Source organism: Microtus pennsylvanicus, chromosome 12 (genome assembly GCF_037038515.1).
Source record: "Microtus pennsylvanicus isolate mMicPen1 chromosome 12, mMicPen1.hap1, whole genome shotgun sequence".
Lineage (NCBI taxonomy): Eukaryota > Metazoa > Chordata > Mammalia > Rodentia > Cricetidae > Microtus > Microtus pennsylvanicus.
In genome coordinates this window covers 90,405,894-90,417,382 of record NC_134590.1, presented here as the reverse complement: position 1 = coordinate 90,417,382, position 11,489 = coordinate 90,405,894, and the positions used below count along the sequence as shown (strand labels likewise).

The following is an 11,489-nucleotide window of genomic DNA, read 5'->3' as shown; positions in this document are numbered from 1 at the left end:
GATTCTCTGGATTTCCTCAGTGTCTGTTGTTATGTTCTCCTTTTCATTTCTGATTTTGTCAGTTTGGATGTTCTCTCTCTGCCTTTTGATTAGTTGGGATAAAGGTTTGTCTGTCTTGCTGATTTTCTCAAAGAAGCAACTCTTTGTTTTATTGATTCTTTGTATTGTTTTCTTTGTTTCTATTTTATTGATTTCAGCCCTCACTTTGATTATTTCCTGGCGTCTACTCCCTCTGGGTGAGTCTGTTTCTTTTTGTTCTAGAGCTTTCAGGTGCTGCTAAGTTTCTTCATGCAGTTCATAGCACACTTATGAACACTGCATTCATAGTGTCCCCATAGGGTTGGGAGTGTTGTGTCTTCATTTTCTTTGATTTCTAGGAAGTCTTTGGTATCTTTCAATATTTCAGTTTTGGGCTAGGCTAGAGGTCAGCAAGCCCCATCAATCCTGTCTTCAATAGTCCATCCCCATGCAATACTGGGGCTGCAGGTATAAATGTGGCCACAGCTAGCTTTGTTCTTGGATGCTGGGGAGGCTAACTCAGGTCTTCTTGCATGCACGGCAAGCATGCTTCCATGCATTGTTCTGCAGTCCACTCAAGTCGAATGTGTCTAAGGCTTAGATCACTGTATTCTCTTCAGCATGACTCAGGCCCACCTCAGCTGACTTTTCTTGGGGAAAGGCAGCAGCCAAGTATCTGCTCACCCAAGCATAAATCTTAGAATCATCTTTCCTACCAGACCTCCATTTTATTAGTCACAAAACCCTGTGAATTCATCTTCTTGCTTTTCAAATTTATCTCCTCCTATTTCCTTTGCTATTAGGTTAGACTCCCATCAGCTTTTGCCTGATGTATAAATGGTAACTCTCTTCCACTTAAATCACAGCATCTAAATAAAGCTTTGGAGCACTTATTCAAAACATTACACTTGAATCTTTAATATTTATTTCCTTACTCCAGCACCCATAATCCATCCTTTATCAATATTATTTCTGTAAATTACCAATCAGGTCATTTTTACCATTTTGCTTATAGACCTTTGGTAATAATAATTCTTTCACTCTGTGTTATGGAATTTGAATCCCTTCTTGGCATGTAAATAATTTCCTAGTTTATCTCCAGTCATATCTGTCTGTCTCACCTACACTAGCTAGGCATCTTTCCATGCCTTGAAGCTTGCTATAGAGCTACTCCTTCCTGCCATTGTAGCTAGTACTCCCTCTTCCTTACATGGCTGTCTTTCCTTCTCTACCTTAACAGGTAGAGTACCCGTTATGGACCTCTCTTGAAATGTTGTTGTGCATACACACACACACACACACACACACACACACAATGTAAACCATATATGACTTGACTTAACATTAAAAAAGGTCTTATCAATTCATTATAAAACAGAGCCTAGATCATAATTTTTGGTGGGGGAGGTGTTAAGCTAGATGTCTATGTAGCCCATATTGGCCTCTAAGGCACTACTACGTAGCCAAGGATGATCTTGAAGTCCTAATTCTCCTGACTCTATCTCCCAACTGCTGTGTTCAACACCATAGCTGGCTATCCAGTGCACTGTTGAATAAATGAATGTTTAGCCTAAAGATAACGAGAATTTGGCTCTATCTCTGTTGCAAAGGATAAACCATTTTCAGATGTTAGGTATTAGGTAGCCAGGTTATATTCTTGAGTGAGTTGTTCTGTGGATTCGTTCCTCTCATCCTCCCTCACTTCCTCTTTTTTGTGTTGTTTTCTGAGACTAGTTCTCAACCTTCTTATCCTCCTGCCTCAGCCTGCCTTGTGCTAGGATTACAGGTGTATACCACCATACCCAGCTTTCACTCTTTCTTATGAAGACTCATTTTTATTCGTGGCATAGGTATATTCTATATTTATGTATTTATATATAGGTATATTTTAAAGTGGCATAGGTATATTTTAGTTTGGATTTGTGTTGCTAGAGAAAATTAATTTTTGGGGGGCACCAACATAATTTCTTGCTAGATAAAAATACATTTCACAAGAAAATAGTGCATATTGAAACTGCTCAAGGAAATGCAATCATAGTGCTGAGGAGATCCCATAGAAATTAAAGGAAAAAGGTTAAGTCTTTTCTTCTTTCTTTTTCTCTTCCCTTCCTTTTCTTTGGTACAGGGTCTTGCCCTCAACTCTCTACGTGGCAGAGAATGACCTTGAACTTCTGATTCTCCATCTTCATTTCCCTTTGGCCACCAGCCCTTGTTTGTGTAGTGCTATGGCTAAAATCCAGGGCTCTATGCAGGTTAGGGAAGTGCCCTCCCCACTGAGCCACCGAGGGAAGTGTTCCACCCACCCACCCAGCCCTTAGATCCTTGTACTTGCCTGTTAGGGAGCTTTTGTTTTTACTGTTTTTATTTTTTTTAGGATAGCATACAAAGTACTAGGCTTCACCACGGCGCCTTCACACGTCTGTGTCATCCCCTCCCCTCCTGCCTCACCCCAAGGTGGCTCTCTTTCTTCCATATTCCACTCCCCTTCTCTATTCTGATTGTGTGTATTCTAGTGCCATCATTTTCCCCACCTCCTTTAAGATCTCTTCCTCCCCTCATAATCCCTTGCACTTTTATGACCAACAAACACACATAAATATGCCCCCAACTTGCATAAAGCACAGGTAAATACGCCCCAACACGCATATAACTTTGGACTTAGGGTCCACATCTGAGAGAGAACAGGCAGCGTTTGTCTTCTGAGTCTGGCTTATTTCATTTAATATAACAATATCCATTTCCATCTATTTCCCTGCAAGTGTTGTAATTTCATTTTTCTTTAATGCGACACAAATCCCATTGTGTATAGATGTCACACTTTCTTTCCCCTTTTTTTCTTTTACAATGAAACAAAGACAGATGTTGGTTATGAACAAATACATTTCCCATGAAGAACAGAAAGCTTTTTAAATGACAGCTTCTTGTACAGCTAGTTCCTGTGTCTATGAAGAGGATGAAAGAGAGGTGTGGAGAAAAGGAAGCAGGGCCTTAGGGGAAAAGAGAAAGAGGAGCAGGAAAAGGGAGAAGAGACAAAAGAGTGGAAAGGGAAGCCTGGGGAGAAGGACAGATGAAGACACCAAGGAGGAACAAAGCTGGGATAGGACCTACACAAGGGGGACCGTGGCACAATCCCTGGGCCTCGACTGGCTCAGCTAAGCCTGCTTCGGAAGAAACTTGGTCTGGAGAAGGGGTCCCTGGGAGTGGGGGTCACTGAGCCAGAAGTCTAACAAACATGTAGAATCTTGGTGGGTACGAGTAGGACCCGTGTTTGCCACAGCATGCATCCCTGTGGCCTCCCAGAGGGGGATGGGTGAGACCCCGGCTAGTATGGCCTTCCAGAACATGGTCGGTACATTCTCATCATCTCTAGCCTTTGAACGCCCAGCCTGTTCTTCCACTGCTGGGGCTCCTGCATCCTCTTCTGGAATCTTTGGAGTTGTGACATCAGGAGACATCTGGAGGAGGCTAGAAGCTACTCCTCAGGTTTTTCTGGCTGCTTCTGGAGACAGCCTGACTTCCCCCAGGCCTGATTGAACCCAAACAGGCTTTGTTCTGCTGCTTTTGTACATGGGTTTGCTGAATGGCAAGACTGGCTGCCCCATCAGAAGTTCTTGCTCAAGAAGAAGTAAGGGAGCGAGCTCATGGATAAAATGGCTTCGCAGATCTGAGCGCTGTTTTGTAGGCACTCAGGACATGTTCAAGATGGTGACCACCAGGCAGCGGTCAGAGTTCATTACTTCAGGAAGCTTAATGAGGGCCTGGAAGGTGTCCATGCCTGAGCACATAGTCAAGTCAGGAGTTGTAGTTGGGATGCCTTTTTACCATGTAGCACCAAATAGCAGTTGAAAACCCCTTTCTGCTTTAGTAGGAGCAGTGGTAACTATTGATAAAGGGTTCTAGGTATGAATCACACTGGTATCTCAAGTCACTGAACAAGTCACCTATCCGGTTCTGCCCTGGCCCTCTTCAAGAATTCCAGGTTGCTTGCCTCATAGTAGTCAATGGGATGGTGAGCTGTATTCAGGGCCCCCCAGAATGACCACATGGCCAGGAAGGCTTCTGCTCGAATCTGCACATATAAACATGTCTAGCTCAGCTGCCTAGGCAGGCACTGGAGTAGTATGGCCATTATAGCTGCTGGTGACCCTGAAACAGGAGCTCCAGCTCTCAATAACAGCCAGGGTCATTGTCAGTATATCACGGGGCACTCTGGTCTGCTGGAGACAGATAATCAGCATCCAGCTTGTTCAAAATGGGTCTCAGGGCCATGGGGCAGTAGCTGTGTTCCTGGCCATGTTCCTGGTCTTCGCATACAACATTGAGCACAGACATAGTCACAGGGAGGTTCCAAAAGTACGCAGCTTCCTTGTGCATCCTGCACACATTCCTCCATGTTTCCCATTCTCCTGTGGATGGACTTCTAAGCTGCTTCTGTTTTCTGGCTATTGTGAACAGCAGGATTACTTTTCATGACTTAAAGTTTTATTTTAGTTCCAACCTAATTGCCAGTGGGTTACTAACATGACTGAATGAATTGATCTCATGTTTCTATTCTTGCTCTTATTAGTGAATGAACTCGGTTTGAGTCAACATTAGCCAGGATTACGAAACTGCATTTCCTAGACTGCTGTTACGTGGGACCTAAAACCAGTGAACTAGCAGGGCAAACCATGAAGGAAGCTGTCAGAACTCCCACTTAAGCCAGAATCGTGTGTTTTGCTTTTCCAGTAGAAAGACTGACTGTAAGTCAGCAGTGTGCTGGAAGGCAGGCAAGTAGGTGAAAGAGCTGTGGCAGAAAGCTCTGGAAACACGTCTGTCTGCAATCCATCTCTCATGTTTCTTCTAGTATCGGTGAGTCCTCTCTGAAGTTCAGATCTTCCAATATTTAGGCAAGAATATATCCACTAAGGGGCATCCATGCTCCAAGAGCAGCTTAGCCTTTCCACATGAGGCTAGGTGTCAAGTAAACATTGTGAAACGGTATTGAATAGTATAGAACTGGAATGGCCTATTTGTATGAAATGTGACCCTTTAACTGGAAATGTATAAACATACTGTATATCTGCTTTGTTTGGTGCTGATAAAGAGTACATACTTAATGTATATTCCTTGTAGGAATCGATAAAACATAAAATGGAAATACAAATGGATGTCTCAATTAGCTTCTGCTGCGTAATGAATCACCAAAAGAGGCAGCGGTTTAAAACAACAGTGATTCATTATTTTTCATTTATATTGGCTGTACACTCTGGGATGAACTCACATTTTTGAGAGAATAGCACTATGGCTGGAATTGTTAGGTGTCTATTTCCATGATGAATACTGCCAGATGGTTTTAAAAGAAAATTTATTTTGTGTGTACGAATGTTATGCTGTGTGTGTTTGTGTGTGTGTGTATGTGTACCATGCAGTCACCTGACTCCCAAAAAAGTCAGAAGAGGGCTTTGGATATGCTGGACCTGAAGTCATGAACAGTTGGGAATCACCATGTGCGTGTTGAGACTCGAACTCGGACCCGCTCCAAGAGCAGTAAATACTCTTAACTAGCCATCTTTCCAGCCCCATTAAATTTTATTTTTTAAAGGTATGTGTGTGTCACATGTGTGCAGGTTCCAGAGCAGGTGAAAAGGGTGAAGCAGCCCCTGTGACGGAGGTTATAGTGATGATGAGCTGCTTGGGTGCTGGGAACAGAACTCAGGTCCTGTGAACAAGTTGAAGGCATTGCTGGGCCATTTCTCAAGCTCTTCCCGCTACCATTTAAATCTAGGGCAACACTCATTTGTTGGGACTAAGAATTTGCTTAAAGAACCAACAATTTCCCGGTAACAACCACGTTTCTTAATCATTAGAATATGCATTTAAAAGTTCTACAAGCCGCTTCAGGAAGAATATAAGTGAACTTGATAATAATATATTGTACTCATCCCGTATATCCAAAATATTATCAATGCCAACATAAAACCAGTGTGAAGCAGAGATGATAACACGTCTCGTTATGAATTCTGGGCCTGCAATGTGTATTTTATTCACACAGTGCACCTCATTTCAGGGCTCGGTACCTAAAGCAGCCGACACTAACGTACTGGACAGTGCCCTCGTAGACTGAACGGCTGGGATACAGGCAATCCTCTCTCCAGGACTCCAGAGTAGGCACGCAGCCACTAGTTTTGAAAGGTGGACCAGAAAGATAAAAAAGGACTCTCTGAACCTCTAGCTGCTAATTCTTCTTTGTTCTTCAACCGCTTTCTTTAAAGTGCAGCTTTGGAAGAAAGGACCTGGGGGGTGGGGGGTGGGCATGCTTTTTCTGTGTGTCGAGCCAGTGAGTGTAGGGCTTCCTGACTTCCGGAAGCCTGACTCAGCTGAGATGTTGACTCATCAGCCCGAGGTGACTGGAGAATAGTCCATCAATTTGCCTTCCAAGGCATCTACTGCTACGGTCCTCCCCCCCTGCCCCTTCTGGGTGACTCATTCTCTTAGCACTTCAGAGTCCGGCAGAAAGCAAGGCCAAAAGCCCTCTTTGGAATATTCTAACAGGGAGCCCCAGAGTCCCGGATAATCTCCCACAGCTGTTTTTGCCTACCTCATTCCAAGCCTGCCATTTAGAATGGGAGTGAACTTGAAACTGTCAACAACAGTGTTTTTTTTTTTTAAATCTTTTCCCTTTTGAGGCGGTGGACATTATGAGTTGGGAGGTTGTCTGAAAATAAGCCTTTTATTTGAAAATCTGTAAGGCCTAATTCGGTCTTGTTAGTACCTTTCTCCACTGCTTGTTTTCCTTTTTGGGGAGGAAACTTTCCACTCCTAGGTCCCCAGGATAACGCCCTTCCGCCGGCTTGCTGGAAAACTCTCCGAACCCCTCCGGCCGCAGCCCCTCCCCCTTGTACAGCGCCGTAGACTAAAATCCTGCTGTAGGCAAGGCCAGGACCCCACCCCACTCCGCAGCTACTCGAGGTGGGGGTGGATCCCAGCCCCAAAACCCGCCCTCCGAACGTCGCCTGCAGGAGAGGAAGTGCGGCCGGCCCCGGGAGCCTCTCTCATTCCTATTGGACAACGCTGCTGTCCATCTTCTCTATCCCGCGTCCTAGTGGCTCTCTGTCTCCCGCGCCAGCCAGCCTACCCCCTCCCGCCGGGAAGGTGAGTCACGCCAAACTGGGCGGAGAGTCTGCTGGCCTCTCTCCGAAGCTCGTCTGGGCGGCGGCGGCGCCTGCAACTGGGGACAGGGCGGGTGGCGCATCTCGGGCGCGGAGGCAGGAGAAGTCTCATTGTTCAGGGAGCCGTCGCCTCTGCAGGTTCCTCGGCTCGGTCTGCCCTGCCTGTGTCAGCCTTGCCCAACCCCCACAACCGCCCGCGACTCCCGAGGAGAAGCGGCCCCGCGGCGGCAGTAGCTGCAGCATCATCTCCGATCCGCCAGCCATGGAAGACCTGGACCAGTCGCCTCTCGTCTCCTCGTCCGCGGACAGCCCGCCTCGGCCTCCGCCCGCCTTCCAGTACCAGTTCGTGACAGATCCCGAGTACGAGGAGGACGAGGAGGAAGAGGACGAGGAGGAGGAGGACGACGAGGACCTGGAGGAGCTGGAGGTGCTGGAGAGGAAGCCGGCAGTCGGGCTGTCCGCGGCCCCGGTGCCCCCCGCCACCGCCGCAGCCGCCGCGCCGCTGCTAGACTTCGGGAGCGACTCGGTGCCCCCCGCGCCCCGCGGGCCGCTGCCGGCCGCGCCCCCCTCTGCCCCCGAGCGACAGCCGTCCTGGGAGCGGAGCCCCGCGGCGCCCGCGCCATCCCTGCCCGCCGCTGCCGCAGTCCTGCCCTCCCAGCTGCCCGAGGACGACGAGCCTCCGGCGCGGCCTCCGCCCCCGCCCCCAGCCGGCGCGAGCCCCCTGGCGGAGCCCGCCGCACCCCCTTCCACGCCGGCCGCGCCCAAGCGCAGGGGCTCGGGCTCAGTGGGTGAGTGTCGCCGTGCGCCCGTCCCTCCCGACCCTCCCTCTTTTGTGTGTTGGCCCGGGGAGGGCGCAGGCAGGGCTGCCTTGGGACCCGAGGGGCTTTGTCTGCGAGCGGCAGGGCGATGGCGCCCCCGCAGGCGGGAGGCAGGCAGAAGGGTGGGGCGGCCGCGGAAGCCCGGGCGCCTTCATTGTCTGTCCGGGTTTCGGGGAGCACGTGCACCCCAGCCAAGTCCCTAGCTCTTCCTTCTGGTCCCCAATCCGTCGCTCTCCCGAAGTTAGACACACCCGCTATCATCAGCTGCTAGGCGTGCAGCGAGGAACTAGGGTTGTGGATTCCTTGGGCTGGGCTGGCTTTAGATGTGAGGAAAGGCTAAGGCACCGAAGCATTTTATTTAAAAGAGGAGCCTTTGCCAACCACCCTCCAGTTTCTCCGAGGGTCTGCCTTCCTGACAGGCGTCGGGGACCCCTTGCACTAATCCCCTCCCCCTCATACTGGTGGGGAACTGGCTGGGCTGCTGGGTCTGTCCTGCGATCCCACTGCAGTGTGGGGAGAGCGCCTCCAGTGGCGTGCTTCCAGGAGAATCGGGTAGAAGAGACTTTTGGTGAAGTTCTGCCACCGCCCAGCTCATTTGGGTGTAATGTGGCAACTCTTCCACCAGCCAGATCGAGCTAGGGAAACGAGATCTGGGCTTTGTGTTCCGTTGGGGCGCAGTTCGCCCGGGCCTCAGTTGCACTGCAGGAGAAATTGCCAAGTGTTAATATGTATTTCTCCGCCTCTACACGTAGCGCAGTTGACTCTAGAGAAAAGGCAAAATGGTTGATCTTAAAAAGGGGAAACCTGTGGATTCCTGGTCAGGAATTGGTGTATTGAACTTGTGGTAGATTTGTTCTGACACGACGGAGTGTTTTGAGACAAACGTTTCATATATTGGTTAGAAGTGCTAGTTTTTGGAAGTATATGATTTATATTGACAGTACAGGTCTGTAGGTCCCAAGGTACCGTATGTTATGTTTTAAATTTTGAAGGGACATTGAACATTGTTTTAGTGCCCTTTCAATTTTGCAAAATTACTTTGGAAAGGGAAAAAAACTTACTGCTTTGGAACAGGGTGTCTTACTAGCAGTAAGACCTTTCTTTGTAATTTAAAGTCAAAAATCAAATGGTGTTACTGCCTGCTGGGAAAATTTCACAACATTGCAAGATTTGGGAAGTGGTTCATTTTCTAGACAAATAGCGTCCTGAGCTCACACTATTTTTTTTTTAATTACAATTAACTCTTTCACAGTAGGGGAAAATGAACCAGTAGGTATGTTTCTGGGTAAGAGTTTCATTACGGGCATACTCCAAGGCACTATTCAGAAACAATTACTACAGTAAAGAATTTAGAAGGTGAAGACTACTTTAGCTTTTTTAAGGTGAACTAAACTAGAAAAAATAAAGTATTAGAATCTTATACTGGAAGCGTAATGATTGGCAAAACCACAATTACCTTCTGTGCCTGCACGGAAGCAAGAGAAAAGCGCTGTGGTTTGAACCTGGGGGGGGGGGGGGGACTCAGGAAACGATTTTCTTGAAACATCGACTATTCAAGTAGTAAGTTTAGAAGACAAAGGAGGGAATACTGCCTACTCGGATTTTGTGCTGATTGCATTGGAAACTTCATTCCTTTTATTGAACAGTGAATGTGGTTATTGATGGATAACCATCTCCGTGCATCTAGATCTCTTAATGCACTCAAGAGATTGTTCATTGGCTGGTGCATTACCCATCCCTATTATTGATTACCTAGGACTACCTAAGCACTAGTCTAGGCCTCTCAGATGTGGCAGTAAGCAAGACCTAGCTCTTCTCATGGGAGGAGTACAACATAATTAGCATATAAAAAGTACTAAAAATGGTGGTGTTCTGAGGAGGAAAACAGCTTTAAGGAATGAGAGCTGAACTCTGTGGGCCTTTTTAAGGTTGCTTGATGATAGGAAAAAGACCTGAGAATTGATCTGCAGAGAAAACCTTTTTCCCACTTAATAACCTATTGTTTTTAAAAATTATTTTATTAAGTACAATTTTTTTTTCTCATTTTATATAGCTCTCCATGTTTGAGCAAAGGGGTCAAAGACCCTAGGCGGGAATGCACGCGTCCTTGTGTGTGAGGAGGGCGTCCCTGTGGTTGAGTACAGTCTGTATCGCTCGCTAACGAGAGGGTTGTAAGTTGTCTGGTGTGTGTTGCTAAACTTCTAGTTACGGAGGTTTTCAATTGGCTATGGTAAAAACCTATGCGAGGTGTTACTGGGGTGGTCAGAGCACACCCCAGAGGACCACAGTTCCGCAGCAGGACAGGCAGCATGGGAGGAGGTGGGAATCAGTCTTGAGAACTCAGGTTCCACCAGAACTACTTCCTTCCTTCTTCCTGAAGCAGTACTCAAGGTTACAGCCACTTCCCAGTGGTATTGACTATGGTCTCATGTTCAGTAGTGAAGCTGCTACTGAGCCAGTTTCCAGCTTCCTCCACTTTTTTAAAATATTTATTTATTTATTATGCATACAATATTCTGTCCAGACCTCATTACAGATGGTTGTCAGCCACCATGTGGTTGCTAGGAATTGAACTCAGGACCTTTGGAAGAGCAGGCAATGCTCTTAACTGCTGAGCCATCTCTCCAGCCCCTCCTCCACTTTTAATATTAATATAAATTAATTTAGTGATTTAGGATCCTTCTGCAAAAGCTCTATGACTGAGCTAAACCTGCAGCCCCTTCCTCAGCTTTTCTAAGTTGGACTCTTGCAGATTGTACCTCTGTTAGAAGTTTCTTGGTATCTGTCTAGACGAGTAGAGTACTGTACAAAGGCATTCATGTATGTGCATCTTTTTCACTTTGTGCTAAAGCATCTGCAGAGGTTCAGGGTGCAGGGCCCAGCTGTAGGGCATTGCCTCAAGGATACCAGGGCTTTGGTTTCCAGCGTTGCAAAACAACAACAACAAACCAGCACTGCCCACACATCTTAAGTAATCAAACAAGACAAATAGCTGCAGAAAATTCCATGGTAGGCAGACGGCACCATAGTCCTCTCATCGCTGGTTTCACGTTTCATGAATTTAATTACTTGACATCAAAAGTAGTAAATGGAAAGATTCTACTATTCCCAAAGTAAGTCTTGAGTTTTAAATCACACGCTGATCTGATTAGGGTGATAAAATCTTGTGCCGTCCCCCTCCTTTGCCAGGGATATAAATTATTCCTTTGTCCAGTGTCTCCATGTTGTATGTGCTATCTCCCAATCTGTCTCTTAGATGCCTACTTGACTGAGATAAACTAATAGTTTCAAATGGGCTTCTGTTGAAATGAGTCTTAAAGTAGTGATATTAGCAAAGTTATAGAATTGCTTCCTTTAATAAAAACATCAAAATTTACCATAAATGTATGTAGAAAAAAAATCAGCTTATTTCAAGTGTATTACTGTCCTTTCATGAGTCCATTGGTGACCTGGGCATATACCTTACTGTTGATGTGGAATTTATAACCTTTACTTCACCTAA

The 11,489-nt window shown here is 46.6% G+C and overlaps 1 protein-coding gene across 2 annotated transcripts in view; it reads left to right on the top strand.

The window, feature by feature from the left end:
- Nucleotides 1-7,169: 7,169 nt before the first annotated feature.
- The window catches only part of Rtn4 (reticulon 4), a 58,676-nt gene continuing 54,356 nt past the window's right edge, over nt 7,170-11,489 (top strand). The window contains exon 1 of one of the 2 annotated variants that reach the window (XM_075942519.1): nt 7,170-7,957. In XM_075942519.1, coding sequence (XP_075798634.1) covers nt 7,432-7,957 — 526 coding nt within the window. In that variant the 5' untranslated portion in view covers nt 7,170-7,431. The remainder of the gene's footprint in view (nt 7,958-11,489) is intronic. The other variant, XM_075942520.1, reaches the window with a different exon arrangement.